The following is a 22,699-nucleotide window of genomic DNA, read 5'->3' on the forward strand; positions in this document are numbered from 1 at the left end:
CAAAAAAAAAAAAAAAAAAAAAAAAAAAAAAAAAAAAAATATCGTCTCGGAGAGGAAAAGCCGGAGGGGAGGAGGAAAGGAGGAAGCGAAAAAAAAAAAAGAAAAAAAAACATCTNATAGGTCGACGGGCAGAAGTGCGAGTTTTCAGATGCGGATCGACAGCGAATTTTGTTACTTCTTCCACGAAGCGCAAAAAAAAAAAAAAAAAAAACAAAAAAAACAAAAAGAAAAATATCGCAGCTTCGACCGGTTCGAAAGCGAACCGGCGCATACAAACGTTGTCTTCTTTCGTCCTCGCTTAACTAACTTAATAAGCTAATGATGCCCATCGTCTGATGCACATCGAATAATGCCTCTGTTGAATCTACTTTGATTCCTCATGCCGACCGCGAAGAGCGGTGGAATCATTGTATTTGCCGCTCGGTGTACATATATTAAGTACCGCTAAAGAGAGAGAGAGAGCGAATTTCGCGCGACGACGACCGCTGTATGACTACGTTTAACTTCTTCCACCTCTCCGTCCGCATTCGGATGTTGTGTTCACTCTTATTTCATTCCGCTCGCGTTTCAAGAATCGCACATATTTAACGCCTGTGTGCTCTCTCTCTCTCTCTCTCTCTCTCTCTTTCGAAACGCAACGAGCAGTCAAGAATATTTCTGTTGTCTGTTGTTTATTATCTTTTTGTTTAACCACTTGGCGCCTATTACGGATCTTCTCTTCGTGCGCACATATCTGTCTCTTCTTTATCTTGACGTATTGTTGAGCACAAAACAAGTGCAAATTTGGATCGTAACTCGTGAAAGTCATCTTTGCTATTTTTTCATATTAGTCCTGTTGTTCCAACGAGTTCGCGGGGAAACGAAAAATTATTATGACGATTTATTGAAATTAATTGCAAAATAATGCATCGATGATTAATTCGCGCACATGCCAAGTTTAAGCGTTTGCGTTGCTGTACGTGCGCAAGATTTTATTCATCAACGCAATATGCACATGAGAGCGCGGGAGCTATGTATACACTTGAGCGTATAAATAAAATACACGTGTACGCACACAAACGATCGTTTATTGCGCGAAGAAACTTGTTTTTCGAGCAATGAAACGCTACACACAAAGTAGTTCGTGATTCAGAGAGATTTTATTTTCCGCGGAACGAGGAAGATAAACAAGTCAATTTTCCGCATGGGATCATGAAAACTGCGCAATTTTTTGTATCTTTTTTAACTAATTAAATGCGTTATAACTGCGCGGGAACCGCTATCGGATATCAATAGAGTGTACTGTTCAAGTCATAAATTGCTGTCATGAAGTTGCTTGGCATGTAATATCATGTTGTTTGTGTTGTCACGTTACGTAACCACCAAGTGTTAGTCGCACTCTCTTGATCATTAATATTATTATCATTAATATTAATATTATTATTTACATTTGTCATTAACATTTATTAATTGCGTCCTGAGCGCAAAAACACTTATGTTAGTTATAAAGAAAATACAAAGAAATAAATGTTAAAATATAAAATAAATATTTATTAATTATAAAATAAATGTTTTTCTATATAGTAATAAACATTGTTTTTTATACATAGTACATATTCTATTTTTATTTATATCGTGTTTTATTTTTTTATTTATGTCTTTTTTTAACGGATTGAAAGTGTCATATCAGATGACGACGCGCTATTTACACCGTGACGATCAGAAATTGAAACAATAATACAATCGCGATTGGCTTTTTTATTTATCTACAAAATAGCTTGTACCATAAAATACCGTGTCAGACAGTGCCATGAAATGGCACTAATATGTTGTTATCGTCAGGTATCGCAATGTACATAACTCACATGTGAGGCTTGTTACGTGAATTATTTATCAATGAGCAGCGCGTGTTTGTCTTACTTCGCGCGCGAAGTCTTTCTCGCGTTTAATGCGTTGCGTATAAGACGCCGTTTTGCAGTGCCGCGATTTCAGTTTGCGGCCGATAATCAACCGAGGGAATTCGACGCGGTCGATGTTGGCAATTTCTCCTCCCCCGTCCTGGGAGAAGATAGGCATACGCTGGTTACGTGGGTGGACACACGCGCTGTGTTTGATTGCCCAGAAGCGTGTTTGTCGCTGCTTATTGGTACGTGCAAAGTATAAGACACGCGAGATTGCCATTATTACGTGTGTTTGAGTAATTTTGCGTATTAGACTTCCGGACAGTTCGCGAGCCATCGCCGCTTATATAAGTACAATGCCGATTAGTACGTGTCGCTCGTGTGTCGCCGTCGTCCGGGACAAGTCGCGGGGGCCAATTAATTAATCGGTTAAATACCACCGCTCGCGAATTGACTCCGCGCGTTGTTCACGTCGGGATCATATGTATAAATGTAATCGCTATCGCGAAACCGTCAATTTTCGCAATAACGGTAATCGTCTTCCATCGCGGTTCGGAGAAGTAAGCAACAAACGCTCATTCATATATACTTGAGCGCTTCGATGTTCAAAGAAAACATTTATTATTCTTTTCAACCGAAGTTTACGGAAAAAATTATAAGAGAAAAAGTGCACAATTAACTGGTAATTAGATACTTCGGGTTAACTAACAACTTCGGTAATTTTATCGCAATTTTCAATTGCACGCAACTCATCGTAAATATTGCGTAATAAGAAAAGAGTTTAATTTTTACGATCGTCTTGCGCGTCTTTAATTCGCATTGATGACGACTTCATGGTCATTCACCATTCGGTGTTTATTCGCGACGGAATATAATCTCAAGGATGATGCACGTGACCGTAAATTGCGGTTAATCTCGCGCGCGCGCGCGCGCGCGTCGTAGCGATAAACATCCTCTCTATGCAATATCAATCAGTTTACGAGTCGCGAACTTTAACGCGACGACGCGTGAGTGCTTGTACGCATCTTTCCTCTCTTTCGTTAAATTGCTAGAACTCTCGTAAAAACCTTTTTATTGTTCCTCTTTATCATGTCTGCGAACGTGACTGCTGTAACAATTAACAACGCGCGACGACGACGACGACGACGACGACGATGAGAAATGGCGGTAGGGAGAGAGGGAAAAGGGGTGGCGACGATAGTGGATCACACGCTCTCGCAACCCTTATATATCCCGCTACAGTGCGGCGGCAGGGTGGATTGATTTTTCGCCTTCTGACGTCACAGCGAATCTAGCATGCGCGCGATGGCCAAACGCGATACCGATATCGCGGTACCGGTGCAGATTTTTTTTGCAACATCTCTCGCGCTACAAGAAAAAAGGGAGCAAAAGTGTGTATTTCGTCATTTTTTACGAGAGTATTAAATCTCCATCGTTCCCCATCGTAGTAGCAAATTATTTTCTCTGGGAGGTTTAAGCGTCCTAACTTGACGAGAGACTGTTCGGAGATCCATTCAACGAATTCCATTGACGCTGATCAAACCCGTTAAGCGTGCTTACCAGTTATTGGCACATATACAGCCGGCAGATATAGAATGATTATAGCCGCGAGGAGGAAGGGTGGGGTCGAACGCACGTAGGAACATGGACAGGAACGACGAACACACAGTGTGTTCCAATAGCGAGCCCGCCGCTACCGAGAGGTATCGTTGTCGTTAAAAGCGCGGCAGAGAGGAGAGGGGAAAGGGCGTTTATAAAATACACCGAGAAGCTAGTTCGGTCGATGAGGGGAGGGTAGAGACGAAAAACGAAACGGGACAAACAACGTTGCGCGTTGTGGTTTCGGAGCGCGGAGAAGAGCGTCGGGGTCACGGCGGGTTCATTCAGCGATGTGCAGTTGGCTGGGTGCTGTCCGATCGCGTCTCGTCAGCTTCTCTTCGTCCCCTTCTCCCCGGCTTTCCAACAACCCCTGTCCCGTCACCTATTACGGCGCGCGATGGGACCGTCTCTCCCTCTACCTTACTCAACCCCAACTCGTGCACACTTTCTCGACGCTCGTCCCGTCGTCGACGATCGACCTTGTTTGCCTTTTTCTTTCCTCCACCGGGTTCCAAGAAAGAGAGACGTCAGAGAGACCGATGCGGCGAATAACGTCGTCGACGGCCGTTCGCGACTGTTGGACTACTTCGGCGCGCGACGATGTGCAAGACACGTGCGCGTTGACACGGCGGGCACAACGTGCTGGCGTTCTCATCGTCCACCTGCCTCTCGGGCCGCGGCAGCGCGCGGTGGCGGCAGTGTCAACGTCAGCCTCGACGGTGGCGGTGGCGCGGATAACGGCTTCGATCGGTCCTCGCAAAGCGGAGGTGGGTCAACTCGTACTGGCGCTGGAGCGGCCAGTCGTTGACAGGTGGTGCGCAGTTCTGCCCGCGACACACGGGAGAGTGCGCGCGATTTCGCGCGCTGCACACACACGTTCCTCTCCGCGAGAGCAGAAACTCGATTCGCACGCGCTATAATTCGGCGCTCCCTTTGTGAGTTATCTGTCCAAGAGCAAGGTGGAGAAAGAGAAAGAGAGAGAGAGAGAGAAAGAGAAAGAGAGACAAAGAGAGACACGTAAAGAGATCGGAAAAGGGAGAGAGGGTAGGAATCGTAGAGGGGTGGATGCGTGAGGTGGTGGCTCTCGCGGATTAGAACTACGTCAGGATCGAAAAACGGGGAGGTCTCTGTCGACGTTTCGAAATCTTCGGTGTTGACGATTCACCGCGCGATCGCGTAGTAGTACATGAAGAACGTCAAAGAACGCGCGCGACTTTCCCGCGGAAAGAAACTATCTCTTCTTCGTTAGACGAAACAGAACAGTCGGGAAAAAGATCGAAGATCTCGTTCCTTCAAGCGCGATCGAAACGCGCCGATCGAACGCGGATCGGAGAAAAAATCCGGAGCACCCGGATTCGTTTCTTTCTTCGATAGGAAATGCCCCTCCTCGCTCGGCCGCCCTGCCAGGACGTCAGCTGGAACTTGCGTGGAGCGTCCTGGTTGCGCGATGTGCCGCCGCTGCAGTTTCTAGTTCGTCGTTGCGCTCCGACAGCGACCGAAGACGGGAGGAACGTCGTTAGGAAGAGCGACGATCGTTAGGAACTCCCTTGTCGTCGTCGAGCGCGCGACTCGCACGACGTGGTGCAATCTCTCGCTCTCTCTCTCCTCTTTCCGCTCGGGGAGAAAATTCCCCGTTCGGACGTCGCGCGGATATACGGGACGAGACATCCGGACGAGAGTTACGCTTCAACGAGCCGTCAACAGGCGGGAGAGTGCACGCGGCTAATTTCTCGTGCGTCGACTGTGGACTCCTCCTCCTCTCGCCCTCTCTCTCTCTCTCTCTCTTTCTTTCTTTCTTTCTCTCTCTCTCTCTCTCTCTCTCTCTCCTCGATTACGCACAGTGGTGTCGATTGCATACGTGTACATACACACGTATATATACGTCGCACGTTATATATATACGTACGTCACACGGCTCCGCTCGCATATAGCGAGAGAGCGTGGCCGCATCTCGTCGCGTGTAGCACGCGTCGTCGTCGGCCGGAGTGAGCGAACCGGCGTTGCAGTGCGCGAATTCCTGTCGCTTGTCCAAGCGAATTCTTGCGATTCTCCTCGGTGTCGTCGTCGTCGTCGTCGTCGTCGTCGTCGTCGTCGTCGTCGTTCCCCCACGTCTTGACGGAAGATCATCGCGAGTGTGCGGGGGAAAAAAAAACGCAGAGCGACGAGGAGCTGAACGTTGCGTAGCGTAAATTGGCCACGAGTAAGTCGGAACCGGGAGACCACGTAGTCGATGTTGCATGTATGTGCGTATATACATGTTTCGCGAGAGAAGTCGTCGTTTCCAACACACGCGCGAACACACAGTTTTCTGAAAATTGCGCGAGAGAGAGACGCAGCACCCACGCGCGCTTCTTCATTTCTCCTTCTGGGTTATTTCGAGAGAAACGTAGTTACGAGGAAGTCGAAGCTGCTCGATTGAGCGTCGATCTATCGCTTTTATATATGGTCGCGTGGTCGTTGATTCCGCCTATTTATCTAACTCTATTTCCGTCTCTCATTCCCTCTCTCTTTTTTTTTTCTATCTTTCCTTTTTTATCTATCCGTCCGTCTCGCTTTTAAACTTATATAAGTGAAGATCGTCTGCAGAGAGCATCGAGTGCGAGCGTCCTCCGCGATGCAGAGGCGAGCCTCGAACTTGCAGCACCCTGGCCTTGCCGCAAATGCTAATGTTGCTGCTCGCGAACTGACATTAACATTAGCGCATACGCATTACGTGCGCTCGCACGTGTTGTATTAGCGTGTACACAACACACATCGTCGTCGTCGTCGTGTGCACACATCGGGCCGATCGAACCGAGTTATGTACTCTGTCTTCGCGCTGGTTATACGCGGTGTTCCGAGACCACCGGATGATGTTCTTTCAGAAACAATTTGCTCTCCTCGGCGAAAAAAAAAACGCGTTTCATTCTGTGAATTTTAATTTGAAAACTCTCAGACGCAAAAATACGCGACGCGATGGGAAGACGCTAAAAACTATCTCGACGTATTTTCGTTCGGGAAAGATTCGAGTTTAGCTAATTAGAAAAAAATTCTTCATTAATTTTTTCGAGAACATTCTCGTATATGTACATATTCAGTTCGTTACATTCCTTGTTGCGGAGTACGAATATCTCGTTATTGTCGCAACACAGACTACAGTACTACTGAATTATAGATTTTCCCCGTTTTGTCCCGACTGTTTCCTCAAATTACGCAAATCCTCTCCACACGACTGAATGCTACACACAGAAACGATTAATTCTCCGAGTAATCGTCCGCGAGGGGGTTTGAATAACCGACTCGACCGTCGACCCACGGAGCCGCGACACCGCGAAAAATTGATTTATACCCTCCCCCTCTAAAACACGTTAGAGACGCGCGTTGTATTGCGGTATATCGCGATCGTTTGCCCTAACGACCGATTGCTGCGTGATATCGTGATTTATGTAAACGGCGCGTGCCGCGCTTGATTTTCTACGCTGCGTTCTCGGACGAGAGATGGATATCGTCATCGAGAGAGAGAGAGAGAGAGAGAGAGATATTGGGAAAGGACGCGCTGATAAGAACGACGGAAACGCGATAGGCGCGCTTGTTCGCTGATAATGAGAGACGCGTCGAAAGTGACAAGATGCACACACGTGATACGGCGATACGTTTCCTAGCAAAACATGCCTCTGTGTCGAGGGGCGCACAACGGAACGTATATTAATGGTGTTCTGCATTGGTATCCCACTAGGAATATTTATGACAATTAAGTGTCCCGTGAGCTTAATTGCGATTTCCCAACCCGCAAAGTCCGAGAGCTTCAGCTTCGATCGCTTGTGCTGATAATTTTTCCGCAATACTTTTTTAATTCATATTCGTTGTAGCTCGTAATTAAAATATTGTCGGATAGAAGGAAGAAGAACGCGTTCAAAAGAAAAATTTTTAAAAATTTACGTAATTACGTATTTACACTCGAATATTGTCGCTATCTATTAGGCAAATCTAATTTGACTCTCGTTATTATTCTTGTCAGTTTTAAGAATCTCATTTTATTGATTCGACGATTAGTATCCGTTCTTATTACGCGCAAGCGGCTGCAACGCTGTGCAATTAAAAAATTCTTTTTTTAAGTATATACCATAGAAGAACTGAACTGTAACACACACGCCCCGCACAAAGATGCTATTTTTGTGCCCGGCTGTACGTAGCATAGTCGCCTCACTGTGCAGTAACAGAATAGTCGCGTACACGCAGCATCGCAGTTCCGCGATTAGCCGCTGAAAGAGGCCGGCAATAAGAACCACCGTTTACCTAATTAATGCGGCCGACGACGGACGCGGACGGTTGCGCGGCTCGTTGACCCCGCGCGTGTAACTCTTGGACTTGAATCGTCCTTTGGCCGAATTGGCTTACAGTCGCAAACACACACACACACTCACGAAGTTGAGACATTTATTTCTCTTCTCTCCCGATGAGTTTTTTCGGACTCATTGGCGAACTCCGAGAGAGAACAAAAGAGCTTCTCCCGTTTCGAGAGCTCAATCCATTTCGAAACTCATCGAGGAAAATGTGTGTCTCAAAACTTTTTGTCCGCAATTATACAGGGTGTCCCGAAGTTAACGACGAAGATCCTTTTACCGGCAGACTGTTTTTGTGTGGCTACACTTTGAAGTCTGATTTTTTTTCAAGAGCGAAAACTTTCGAGAGTACCGACAATTTTCAGTAATACAGACTACTACAAAAAAGTGTTTTTCGTTAAATTATGCTCCTCAAGAAAAGTCAAAGTAGATAATAAAACGTTCTACTAAACTCTTCTACGTTCTACTAAACTCTCGAATCTACTTTACTTGTGACAGTTTCTTAATTCGAGACTAAGAAAAGTTAGTCTTCGTATTTTCGCCAAAAAGCAACCTCAAATGACTACGGTCTGTCGATAAAAAAATCCTTTTACTTTCGGGTCACCTTGTACATTCATCGGCGACGCGGGGGTGGTTTAAAGGCGAATAACGACAATGAGGGAAAGGGGAGGGTGAACGACGATTATGGTAGAAAAAAAAAGGGTAGCACACCGACCCGAGCCACCCACTGACTTTTTCTACTTGGATATAGCGGCGGCAGCGGCGGCGGCGGCGACGGTTCTCTTCTACTCGGTTCTCGCTGACCTCCCCGTGACCCGTTCTGCAATGCGTCAGCAACGATGTCTACGCGCCGCAATGCACGGCTTCTACCGCCGCCGCTGGCGCGAATCTACAGTTCGCTCCCGCAACACGTTCTACATCCGTCCTCCGCTTCTCTCCCGAGCCGACGGCTACACATTGCGGGCACATCAAGCGCGCGTCACATACACGCCCGCAATATTCATCCAGACGCATTTTTCTTCTTTTTTTTTTTTTCGTAAACAGCGGTCGAGCAATAACTGGTCAGTGCTTGATACGTATTATATTTTTTTACGAGTGTGTGTGATTTTAAATTAAACTATAGTTCAAATATATATGTTGAAAGTATACGTAAATTAAATACAAAGAAATAAAATCATATAAAATATAAAACTAAATTTATAAGAGTGAGAAAATAATTTGTTCTAATTTTTATAATATGTTATGATTTTATAATATATTATAATTTTTTGCAATATACTTGCATATATATTTGTAACTTTATAATGTTTTTTCTCAAACACTTTACATTAATTTTTATTCTTACTATCTGTTACCTTCAACATCGTCAGCATTTGTTAATTATTCTCCGCGAAAAAAATACCGAGACAACGAATGCAAAAGTCATTTACGATGCTTACCGTGTGTCTCGCAGTAGCCCAAAGCTATTAATCGCACGGAGTATCATCAAAATATAAAAGCTACAGTCGATGGCGCGTATTTTTATTCCAGAAGGCATTTCAGAATGGTTTCGAAATTACTCGAAATCTCGTGTTGAATTCATTATTCGATTCGATTTACGGAAATATTCGCCGGAGTTGTTTGACTATTTAAAGCGGGCTAATAGTCGTGTTACTATATACACCGATGACGTCAGCTCAATATTTCTCTGACTAAATACGTTCTTGTAAAAACATATAGAACAGTGAAACAGGATCTGAAATCAAAGCCGTGGAAATAGCTCATCGTCGTTGTCGTCGTCGTCGTCGTCGTCGTCGTCTGGTGCGTCGACGGTCAAGGTTTCGAGAATCCGTAAAAACAATGAAATCACATTGTGTGCGATCAACGTGGTTATTAATAGTAATTAAATTGATCGCTATAGAACAATTTTTTCTTTGAAAGCCGATAGATATGTGAAACGACGAGGTCTGTATATATTTCCACAGTTTTAACTTTTATTTCACTTTGATCTCTCGATTTCGCGTACTTTTGCAAGAGAACGTCAAAATTTCGATGGATTTCTCTCGCTTCTCTGACGTCATTGATGCATACAGTTATATTGACTTTCGTACCGCCTTGTACACCGCGCGATAGTTTCCGTATAAAAAAAAAAACTATTGAGTTTGTTTTTTGTATGATAAAATCTTGCAAGCATAATAATATAAAATTACGACTCTGTGTGCTAATAAACTCGCGAAATTCTGACAATATTGTTCGTCAACAAAGCAATGACTGAACGACGCTCACTTATAATCGTTGTAATTACGACGATTTAAAATGATCAGGTCAGTATCAAGCGAAAATCAAACGTTTTAATAGCGTATTGTACATAAAAAATTACAAAACGAAGTTTCATAACGCAAAATAATTCGAACTCTCGTCGGAGAGTCTTCTTCAGTTGCAAATTAACAAAAGTAGAGTTAAGATATAATTAGCAAGAAGTCGCAAAATAAAATGAATGTGACGCAAGTTGAAGGAGGTAAGTGTTTGACGGTTGATATAGTTGTTCATGTTAAAATAATTTGATAAACGTGCTCAAAGTACGGAAAGTGTACGTAAATACTCCGGAGTATGTGTAATAAAATGTGTAATTACCATATGGATGACAGCCTGTAATAATGGAGTGTGAGCAGAAGCACTCAAGAAATAAAGCGATGTACTAAAAGAATAAAATTCACAAATAACTTACTTGAAAGTACACAATCAGTAAGTAAACAAGATGTTATAGAGTCAGAAGCAAGAGGCAAGAGATTTTTATATGTGTATCCCCTCTAAAGAGATGATGTACCAGGATAAAAAATCACTTTTAACGGTGAAAACATTCATGATTTCATGTTGTTAAGTAAATTGAAATATGAGGTGTCAAGTAAACGTTCATCAAAGTATTTTAACATGGATGATTATCAACCGTCACTTACCTTCTCAACTTGCGTCACATTAATTTTTATTTTGCAACTGGTTCTTGCTAATTTACATCTTATAACTTTACTTTTGTTAATTTGCAACTGAAGAAGACTTCAGTGAGAGTTCGAAATATTTTGCGTTATGAAACTCCGTTTTGTATTAAATTTTTACGTACGATGCATTATTCAAACCCGGATTTTTTTGCTCAATACTGACCTCGTCATTTTAATTTGTTTTTACAACACGAGCGTTTTTTAATTTAAGTTACGACGATTTGTTTTGTGTTTTGTTTTCTGCAATTTTCCAATGCGTAATACCGCGAACAACAAAGTCAAACTCGGTAAAGATCGATCGAGACTTGTTAAAAATTGACAGCGACTTTCGTTGGCAGTTCCAAGTGACATTAAATATCCTACTATCTCGTTTCTTTTGTCACATACGTAAGAACTGCATCGTGCATATGATTTATTGCATATTATTTGTAACACATCGTTCACGATGTGACGTATCTAAGCACATTAAAAAGCATCGCTGAAATAATAAGAGAAACGAGACGAAATAAGTAAAAAAAGAACATATGTTTTGAATTTGAGAATTAAAAAATTTTTGCTAATTAACTTTACGGATTTGGAAAAATCGATTTTTTTTTTTTTTTTGTGTTCCAGCAGCGGACAACTGTCAAAACAGTTAAATTAATCGGCTACTAATTTCCGACAAATCGAAAACGAACGAAACGTTATCTCGCTCGCGTAATATTCAAGTGTTAAAATACAACACTACAGAATACACAAAAAATTACAGCAGCAATTACAATAGCAATTACTGTCATTCCGCTTGAAGGAATTCTAAAAACAATATTGATCACCGGTATTGAACGATTATTATGTTTTTGCGTCTATTCAAAACCGTTCGATAATATATATCTGATGTAAGAGAAACGATTATACTTGCTGATTATACTTGCAGATTATACGTTACCTAAGAAAAAAAAAAAAAACGAATTGACACGCAAAGAGTCCTGATTTGGCTAATTATTTTTCTGATCAATACACAGTTTTCGCGTTTACGAAGCTATTATCGATATATACGGTCACGTGCGGACACGAGGCAAAAGCGTACATATATACCATACATATATACCATACAGCCGGAGGGAGGAGAGGGGTGAGGATTGTACATAGTTCATTTCCAATTCATTTTTGGCCGCGCGATATATGTATGTAACGCAACCGATTTGCTGAATGAAGAGAGAGAGACCGGGGAGCGGAGACTTTGCCACACAAATTCCATTTCACGAAAGTAGGTCTCGTCCAAAGACATTTCCCGGAAAACGTCAGCGAAACAAGCGAACTATTGAACGACGAAGCTTTCGATTTTCGCGTCGCGACTCAAGTGAATATTAACGTTTCGCATATATATATATACAACGTCAGTGCCTGGTTTGTTACCTGGCATTATCGACATGTTTTCCTTCAGACGCACAACATTATCGTAACAAGCGGATATTATAACGTTACATATACATATATATCAGTCGCGTTATATATATACATTATATATTCCACCTTGTGAAACACGCGTTTGACATGAAAGTCGCGGGCGAAACCAATTCAAGTTTTCTTATCACGTAGCTTTTACTTCACGTCCATCACGTTGACTAGATTAAATCTTCAGCCGTGCTGATCAAAGTGAACGAATTATGGACGTTCCACGTTATCTGAAATCGCGAGTGACAAGCCTTGAGGGAACTTTATCATCCCGTGTTTGAATAAAAAGGGTTCCGCCTCTCTCGGTAGAATATTCATCGTTAATACAGTTCATGCATCTTTTAACACAATCAAAGAAATCGAACGGCGTTCAATGTTGAAACCAGATACGAGTTTACCTGACGTTAATGAATACTTAAGTTGGCACACGTACATACGTATGTATGTATATATAAATATATATGCAACTTGGCCCGTTTCGAAGCTTCCAAGAATCCTTAGGTATGTTGCACACAGTTCGACGGTTCACCCAGATAGAATGTAAACGCGTTTCTGTATTTTTTACGTAAATAAAACTCGAGTAAGACTCGAGAGAACGAAACGAGAAAGTTGAATGAAAATTCGCAGAAGGTCAGTACAACCGCCCGAGAATGGAGTTTATCGAGCGGCGGGAAAGAGCTTTGAGAATGAATCAGCCGCGGTGCTATATGTCCCGTGCGTTCCGTTCAGGGTTAAGGTGATGCGCGGATAATGCGCGAGATTACGGTTAAACAAAAAGCTTTCGATTCTAAACATAGAAAGCTCTATCGCGGGGGTTAGATCAATAGGCGCAAGCTGCGTATATATTTGGAAAATCCAAACGCGCTTCGGGATTCTCACCCCTTCAAAGCACGGGCCGTGCTTAAAATATCCACCCGCACGAACGTGTTCGACATATAACGATGCCACCGTTTTTCGCCGGCACGTATTACGATTATTCGTAGCCGCAATTTTCGAGCGAGCTTTTGTTATCGGAGGGAAGAGGGAGGGCTCGATGTGACGGTCGCGATATTATGTGCTGCCTTACATTATTTTCGGGCACGCGGAGAATGTCGCTCCCTTCTCTTCTTCGTTCTCGCGATCGACCCGAGCACAAATCGAGGAGAGAGGTCAAGGGAGAGTCGTCTCCGATTATATGACTCTCTTACATATCTTGGAACTAATAAAAAGAACATCAATACACATGTATCATCCGCGTGGTAACACGCGATTGATCTAATGTAGATTTTATTCTTAGTAATTATGCGACACATATACTCGCGTCCCGCGATGCAAACGATTTATTTAAAAAGTCAAATAGATGTTTCTCTCCCTTCTCCTCCTCCTCCCCCGGAGCGGCTATAAATCGCTAAATAATTTACACGATGGATGGACGACACGGAGTGTTATATAAAAGACGCGCCATAAACAGTTGTCGAAAGCGAAGCAGTTGTCGTCGCGGTGAGACGACAGACGAGAGAGTTTCATTGTCCGTGGACAATGTGCGTGTTTTCGAGGAAGGGAAAAAAATACAAAACAACGTGTCGTTTTTCTTGTATCACTGTAGATTAGAGCGTTATCATGTGTCGTCCCGTCTGTTTGAAAAAGAAATAGCAATAGCTATTCGCGAACGAACCGTCACGTATTATTGACGCGTCATTTCCGCGTTCAGTTGTAGTGCATAATCTTATCGACGGCACGAGCACGTCGTCACGCGGTACCGGTCCGAGTGTCGGATGTGGTGCACGCACTCGGCGGCTGCCAGAGAAACGCAAGCGGCAGTAGCATCGTCCACGTCGGTGACAACGATACGGAACTTGAGCGATCTGGCAGGTGAGCGGGCATATTGCATGAGAAGGGGAGACTGCCGGTGATGGACAATGAGCAGCCGCACCAGGAACTGGTCAAGTGCGTGGTCGTGGGTGACACGGCAGTCGGAAAGACCAGGCTGATCTGCGCCAGAGCCTGCAACAAGCACGTGTCACTGTCGCAGCTACTGACCACTCACGTGCCCACGGTCTGGGCGATCGACCAGTACCGGATCTACAAGGATGTGAGTTTTGATACGCTTGTTTTTTTTTTTTTTTTTTTCTTTTTTTATCATCTTCGTCGTTATATATCAAAGCAGAGAGCGGAGGTGTTATCGATTTCGCGGGTAAGATAACAGTGTTAAAATAGCGCGCGATGATATGTGTGTTGTCAGGTGTTGGAGCGATCTTGGGAGGTAGTAGACAATGTAAACGTGTCGCTACGTCTCTGGGACACGTTCGGCGACCACGAGAAGGATCGACGTTTCGCATACGGCAGGTAAGAGCCGTCGTTATGTATAACGAGGAAGTTTTTTTTCCCATAGTTGATAATTGATGTTAATTGAGAGGTTCTATTTATCTCGTCACACACACACAGATCCGACGTTGTGCTACTATGCTTCTCCATAACCAACCCCGTTTCCTTGCGAAACTGCAAGGTGATGTGGTATCCCGAGATAAGGAGGTTCTGCCCGCAGACGCCGATCCTGCTGGTCGGATGCAAGAACGATCTGCGATACATGTATCGGGACGAGACTTATCTCAGCTACTTTCGCGATCGCAGTCCTTTCGTAAGGTGAGTTATTTTTTTTATCGCGAAAAATGAACTAGAAAGTTCGAAACGAGGTACGAAGTTTTTTAATTTTAGAAAATCGCAAAAAATGTTAACACGGTTACGAAATTTATTGTTTTAACAAGAAGGATGTTAAATTTATTTCACTTCTGAATTTTCTGATCTTCGACGATGACAATTTAATCTCGAAAGAATAAGTTTTTTAACGAAGTCGATTGCTTCGTAAAAATATATTAAAAATATCGATAAAAACCTCATTTTAAATTCATATTCTATATATTATTCTTTAATTATTTTTAACGACTGGCCATCATTTTTTGTCACAAACACGAAACTCGTGTGCGCGACTCGATTTTTAGAGCCCCGTATGAAACTCATTCAATCGCATCGGTGCCTCCTCCACGATGCCCGGTTGACCAAAGTGTGCCAAAGTATTGATCCCGGCGAGTCTTTTCGCAAGAGCTTCCTCTCGAATTCTTTTAACGGCAACGTACGTAAAAAAAAAAAAAAAAAAAAAAAAAAAAAATATTCATTATGATCAGCTTACGCGACATCCCGACATATGAAATTTATGTTGGCGCTGCGCGAGGATCGATTGAAAAGCTTAAAATTTTCCGATGGCCGAGTAATAGTAGGTCGAGCCAAAATTAACCGCCGCCTTGACATACGGCGATTACTCTCTCTCTCTCTTTCCCGAGAGAGGAAAGCCTAAAAGTTCCTTGTGACTTTTAGCAAGCCCTTTTGTACATATATTCCTAGCTCGCGGTCGAGATGACTTCATTGTTATTTCCATTCTGTATCCCCTTTATTCGCTATCGTTCGTTTTACGACGTCGCGTCGATACGTATCACGTGACAATTTCCGACCGACGCGTCCGGGCAACAATTTGTCTTGTCCGATTATTTGATTGAAATTTTATTCGCGTAATGCAGGGCTACGAGGAAGAGCGATCTGGTGATGCCGGATCAAGCGCGGGCGGTTGCGCGAGAACTCGGTGTTTACTATTACGAGACGAGCGTCTTCACTTATTACGGCGTGAACGAGGTGTTTGAAAATTCGATACGCGCCGCTCTAATCGCCCGTCGTCAGCAGCGCTTCTGGATGACGAACCTGAAGAGAGTGCAAAGACCTCTATTACAGGTATGCAATAATAAATCACGATGATTCACGAGATCATCGCTTTAGACGCAGAAATAAAGTATTTGCTCGTTTTGTAAACTTGATTACAACACACATTATCACCGTCTAGTAATTGTAGACACAAATAAAAAATAGAAAATAAATAGAAACATTTGCTTTGGAAACATAATATTGTTCCGCGGATTGTAAGACGCGACGATTTTTCTTCTTCCAAAACGCAGGCACCGTTCTGCCCGCCGAAGCCAGTGCCGCCGGAGGTGTGTCTAGCCGCGAGTACCTACGAGGAGAACATGAAGAGCCTGTGGGCGAGGCCGGTTCACACGGATGTCACTCTGATCGCCGGCAACTGCACGTTCTCCGCACACAGGTGCCTGCTCGCAGCGGCGTCGCCCGTGTTCCATCGGTTGTTCTCGATGGAGCTCTCCCACGAGTTGACACCGCGCAGCTCCAGCGAGTCCAGCATGGTATATGCCAGCTCTATCAGGTTCGGAGGTAGTTACAGGATAACACAATAACACATGTTTTCCCTTATTGTCTCGTCAAGGTGAGCACTTTCGGCGAGGCTACCGTCGGTGACTTCAACGACGATACCGAGTGCCTAATTCGTATCGATCAAAGCAAACCCGCAAAGTGAGTTGATACCTTCCTCTCGTACGTTTATTCCCTGTATTAGTTAACTGTTTATTTGGCAAGCCCGCAACAATCAGACACACACACACACACACATACACACACACATGGTGGAGAATCAGGTCTTTGCGACACACGACTAACGCATACGCTAACAAACGCTGCGTATAAATGTCCGCTTGTGTTCGCAATGTACTAATAGATTGTACACACGTGAAAAAAAAAAACGCTTTTGTCATGCGGCAAAGTTGACACACATCGCTTGCAAAACAAATATATTGCCAAATAAAGAGTTAAGAGCAATTCTTCTAGTCTCTGCACGGTATTGTATTGTATTTATATTTCTGTTTTTTTTTTATGTTTTCAATGTCGACACGTCCATTTAGCGTAGTGAGACGGTACACAGTTTGCAGTATTCCGCAAAATAGATCGTTTGTATATAGTTTATGTCCGAGGAAGCATCGAGAAGAGCGCGCGAATAAGCGCGATCGTGATTTTACAAACGAGTCTTGTTGCTTTTGCAGAGTCTGGGAACAACTCAAGCGACGATCGAGTTTTCAAGTACTGCCGACGATGGATAATCAAAGGAAGACTTACGGCGCGACGAGGGAGCTCAATCATCCTGCCTTCCAAAACATTCGAATATGTCTGGTGAGTCTCGGGACGAAGGGAGAAAAATTGATTTATCTTTTTCTTTTCTTATTCTAATCCGGACGATTGTTTTTGCAAGACCGAGAACGCGAACGGAGTGCAGCAGCCCATGACGGTGGTCACGCTGTCGAAGCTGATCACGCCGCAGGCGATGCAACAGTGCTTGCAATTCATTTACACGGGCAGCTTGGATAAACGGTATCACGATCTACAAGTACGTTGACTCGGTAGAACATTATTGTAAGAGAAAAAAAAAAGAAAAGAATACTTTCGCGACTGTAAAGAGAGTAAACCTCTCCGTCGCAAAAGATAAATCGTACGAAACGCGACGTATATATACACGAGCGAACGAGAGATCGCGCGTTGTTGGGTTCCTCTTATAAAAGTTTTTTTCTGTTTATCCAGTAAATTGAACAATGATAGCGAGCGTTGTGTCCCTGACATATCGCGTTGTTCGCGATACGTCAGAGTGTTGTTTGTACAAAAAAAGTTCTTCTCTTTCTATGAGCGCGAAACGTAAAAAAACTCGCAGGTGTTTGCAGTGTACACAGTAAACTAACGCGGCTCTATTCTTTCAGACAGCTCCTATCGGGCTTCTACTGGTTAGTACAAAGCGTATGATGCGTTTTGAAAAAACAAAGAAAATTAATGAACAAAAAACAACAACAATTTGACAGTCGCATCTCAATACATTTGTATACGTGCCACACATAAGTAACTTTGCGCACGCACCGCACGCACATTACGTACATTACATACATCAGTAGCCTCATCTAGCTATATAGATCCGTTCCGACTTCAGAGACTTTATAATTGCCAGATCACAACATCACAAGCTTGTCGTTAACTACGTCAATCAGTCATCGCTATAGCAAAACTCGTCCTCTCGTTCTTTCGACATCATCGAAACGCGGAAGGGGATGTTCTCTCGAGGAACATCGGTTACGCGGGGATGCATGGACACGTTTCCGATCGTTCTCTCATCGAGAACATTCCGAGATCATGTGCCTATAGTAGGGTAGGACCTAAAACTTAGCGATATCCTCGGAAGCAATTAGATTTTCGTCTTTCTTTCTGTCGTTCATATATTTCTACGTTGATATATAAGTGGTACGCTGATACACCGCCGACTGATTTTCTTCCTCTCCGATCGCTCTTTGCAGGAGATCAGACAGGCGGCCGAATTCCTCGAGCTGCCGCAGTTGCTCATGGTGCTCGGCAGCATACAGACGTGGGAGCAGTTCGTCAATAGAGATCTCAAAACCCGGTACAAGCAAGTGGTTAGACAACGATTGGAAGACATTTGTCTGGAGCAAGGTGGGTTGTCGTCAATAATCGCATAATTGAGATATGGTTGTCGCGGATTGATTTTTGATTCGTCAACGTTGATACGCTTAAGGTCTTTTTGCCGACGTGGTGTTCGATCTGGACGACGGCAGCGTACCGGCCCACAAAGCGATTCTCACTGCCCGATGCGACGTGATGAAAGCCATGTTCTCTGGCGATTTTCGCGAAAGCAGCGCAAAAGTCGTAAGTGTAATATTTGTTGTAAAATATAGATATTTTAATTCGAAATCTGCGTATATAATTAACATGTCTCACGATTGCGACGAGCAGATAGTCTTTCCTGGAGTACGGGAGTACACATTCCACAAGCTGCTGTGCTATCTTTACACGGACGAAGTCCCGGCGATCTCCTCGGCCAGGTGTCTGAATCTGTTGGAACTGGCCAACAGACTCTGTCTTCAACGACTGGTGAATCTGGTCGAGAGCAGAGTGATCGAGGATCTTGAGCGTCTTTCCCAAAACGAGGGAAACGAGGCCGTCGAAAACTGCCTGAGACTGTTGGAACCGTGCAAGGTCGGTCTCACCAAATTTGTTCACGTATAAATCTGCAGTACTTATTGATTAAACTGCAACAATGGCAATAGCTATATATACTATGTGTATATTTAACGCTGCCTTACAGCTGCATAATGCCGATCAGCTGGCCGACTGGTGCATGAATCATCTCTGCGTTAACTATAACAAGCTGTGCAAAATGTCAGCTCGCAGCGTGCGGTTGCTTCATCCCGAGAATCAGGAATATCTGAACGAACACCGATGGCCGCCGGTCTGGTACGAGCATTATCAAAACATATCGCCAACATTTATATTTTTATATATTTTTTTTTTAATTTCTAAATCTAATATTTAATTTAATATTTAAAATTTAATACTTAATTAAATCTACTTTAATATTCGTTCTTGACGCAGGTATTTGAAGGACTACGATTATTATCAGAAGTGTTTGGCGGAACAGGATCGCGAGAACAAGCCGACGTTGAAGCGTAACCGCAACCAGTCCGGCTGCCTATGTTTCTCGGGCTCGAGTAAGACCAGACGGGAGGGTAGCACCGGGAACGGCGGCGCGACATCGACAACGTCCACCGAGACGCCGGCGGACCGGCCGCTCTTCGACGCCTCCACCGAATCCGGCGAACAGGCCGTATGACAGGAGCCCAGCGGCCTTAGCCGCTCCGTCAGATTTATCCTGGTCCTACCTGTGCTCATGGTCTTCATATGCACTATTTTTACCATTTTGATACTGCTACAGATTTATACTTAAGCGGACCGCAAACATCGGCGTGATTACGCGTAAGTACACACACATACACACAATGACATATAAATACAAACACACACATACGAAGCCGATTGATCGCGACGAAAACCGATCCAATGGTAAGAATGCGGGAAAATGCCGTTCGATTTCAACTCGTCGAGATCGAATTTCTTCTCCCTCCCCGTAATGTGATTTTTTTTTTTTTTTTTTTCTATAACAAAACTAACTATTTGTAAGATCGCGACAATTCGGATCTGTGCGAGCGTCCGCGGATTTCGGATTTTCGCGACCGACGTGAAAATCTTTTCACCTTCCGCAAGCGGCAGCGTGAAATGAGAATTGTGTGTTTTGCGCGGGGAGACAACAACTCCTTATGTGTACTTTCTACGCGTTTTGTGATAAACTGTGTACATTCAGCGACAAAACTGTGTGGATGCTCATACAAAAAAAAAAAAAAAAAAAAACGAAGAAAGATCGAATCGCTTTTCCTTATTTCATCTAGTATGTTTCTTCGTATATGTAGAAATAATTTTTGATACTGATGAACACATATCGAGAAATTTTTTATATACGCGGTATAGAAAAACACTCGTGCGCGTGTTTCGCGAAAAAATAAGATCGACGATGTGAGAAAGCTGAGAAAAGCGGAAACCGATAGATAGTGCGTGGTTGGTATTGTTCCTCGTCTCGGACTTATGTGTATAAAATATAAGAAGTAACAATTCGTGAAACATAAAGTTCATATCAGGAGAAACAATAAGAAAAATGATAGAGAGAACTAGGGGAGAAATAATTTGTATTTTTTGTTTTAAAAAATAATCAGCTCGCGTTGTTGTATACGACAAACTCGCGCGCGTTTACCACCGATGTCTGTAACGATTCTTTTGTCTGTGTAAAAAAAAAAAACAAAAAAAAAAAAAAAAGAAACAAGATCATTTTGTGAATCGGCCGATCGTAGATTTTTAAGTATCCACTCATCGTTGTCCCTGATTGTATGTTTTTCGACGAAAGATGCACGGCAAGTTTCGTAATAATAACATTACTGCACGCAACGCGTTGTACGAAGACAAGATGTCAAGCTTCGCCGACGCCAGAGGACGAATTTTGCCGAAATGAATGGCCAGCTTCAGAGTCGCGGTACGATTGTCATTTTGATATGATTTCCTCCGTTTATCGCGACAATCACCTCTCCCCCTCCTCCCCCGAAATCTTTGACAATTGGTAATCATATACGCGTATTATGTGTGTATATATATATATATATATATACACGATATTTCCAATATAAAAGCGAGAGAGACGTGCGTGAGTAGAGAGAAAAAATAAACGAAGAAAGAACTGAACCGGTTCTGTTCGTCGAAATGCGTGTTAGACTGAAGAAACGAGCAATAGCTTTAGTCCGTAGTGCAGCAAATAAAGCAGCGAAAATGTCGTGAAGTGTAGCCGATCAGCTTGTCCGAGAGATGTGTGGATTTTTTTGTTTTCCAGTTAATTTCTTACCGTCAATTTTCTTGCTGTCGATGAGAAGTGACTGACGCGTGCCGACGACACGTGCGACACAGCCAATGGCAACCGGCCAAATTACTTGTTCCGTTCGATTAATAGGCGCGACGAACTTTTCGGAGAAGCTGATCGATTCCACGTTATTTTACGATGTACAACAGTGTTGGGCATTTACGGATATACTTAGGTAAACGATGTCATTGTTATTGACCACTTGGGAAAAAGTATTTACTTTTACGTACAACACACACACATACACACACACACACTTGTATATGTGATAAATACGTAAGTTGATTTTACAACACGTGTAAATCGATAAACTTAGGTTTTATATTTGAAGCAACAACAACAAAAAACGAATAAAATTATTGGCTCTGTCACACACAAAGAAAGTGTTATTACATTTAATTTAAGAGAAGAAAGAAACGCGCGCTTCAATTTGCGAGAGAAATTGATGAAAGATACTATACACACGAAGTGAGTGGCAATTCGCGAGGGCAAGTGGTCAATAATCGCATAGTGATCAAGTAAATGTGTATAAGGGTTTATGTGTAATAAGGGGTACTCTATTATGTGTAGAATACTGAAACTGTCACCTTATAAGTAGTGTAACCAAAATAATATAATGTTTCATCACACTTGAACATCGCGTCTGAAAAGCTATTATAAAGTTGTCTGAGAAACATCTCTGACTCGATCGCGGACGTTTTTCAAATACCTTTCAGATATCTTTTAGACACTTAACTGTGTGTCCAAAAAGAAAAACAAAATACATATAGTAGCTTAAATTACACATAAAGTGATAGTTTAGATATTCTACGCCGTGATTATTATATTCGCCCAAGACTGGATACATGTAGACATTTAAGAAAAGCGGCGAGTAAAAAAAAAGTCGCATCGTGTAAAAAAGTTTACGTGCGAGAAGAACGACGGGGTAAGTTCTACTCTCCTTCGTCCCTTCCATACATACAGACACACACACACACACACACACATTTGTACAATCTCTAATAAAGAAGATTACTATAATTTTATCTTCCCATACGTAAGAAACAAATTTTCGCGTCGCGAAATAAAACAATGCACGCAATAGATCGCGATAGTCAGTTCATTTATTTTGCCATACGCGAAGGAGAGGAACTAATCAGTCCTAAAATCGTGGCATCAACATATCGATTGTGGTAACGAGTTACTGCTGCGCGACGACACACCATCGTCCTTGTCAACACGGCAGTAACAAAGAACTATCATAGGCAGAAAGAGAAAGAAAGAAAGAAAGAGAGAGAGAGAGAGAGAGAGAGAGAGAGAGAGAGAGAGAGAGAGAGAGAGAGAGAGAGA

General features: G+C 43.1%; 1 protein-coding gene across 5 annotated transcripts; it reads left to right on the plus strand.

Moving 5' to 3' along the window:
• The first annotated feature begins 1,894 nt into the window (after nt 1-1,894).
• LOC109855173 (rho-related BTB domain-containing protein 1) lies at nt 1,895-20,319 on the plus strand. Of its 5 annotated transcripts, none has more exons than XM_020429070.1 (14): nt 1,897-2,125; nt 13,901-14,281; nt 14,432-14,535; nt 14,635-14,832; nt 15,762-15,969; nt 16,191-16,433; nt 16,514-16,599; nt 17,124-17,250; nt 17,330-17,464; nt 18,414-18,567; nt 18,650-18,780; nt 18,868-19,110; nt 19,220-19,368; nt 19,507-20,319. In XM_020429070.1, exons 2-14 carry the CDS (start codon nt 14,102-14,104, stop codon nt 19,742-19,744), a joined length of 2,196 nt encoding a protein of 731 aa, XP_020284659.1. In that variant the 5' UTR covers nt 1,897-2,125; nt 13,901-14,101; the 3' UTR covers nt 19,745-20,319. The 5 variants fall into 5 exon arrangements, with proteins under 5 accessions (XP_020284664.1, XP_020284659.1, XP_020284663.1 ...); XM_020429074.1 differs by lacking the exon at nt 1,897-2,125 and adding an exon at nt 4,226-4,246; XM_020429071.1 differs by lacking the exon at nt 1,897-2,125 and adding an exon at nt 4,287-5,679.
• Nucleotides 20,320-22,699: the final 2,380 nt, after the last annotated feature.

This window comes from Pseudomyrmex gracilis, unplaced genomic scaffold (assembly GCF_002006095.1).
Source record: "Pseudomyrmex gracilis isolate BER0280 unplaced genomic scaffold, ASM200609v1 scaffold_82, whole genome shotgun sequence".
NCBI lineage: Eukaryota > Metazoa > Arthropoda > Insecta > Hymenoptera > Formicidae > Pseudomyrmex > Pseudomyrmex gracilis.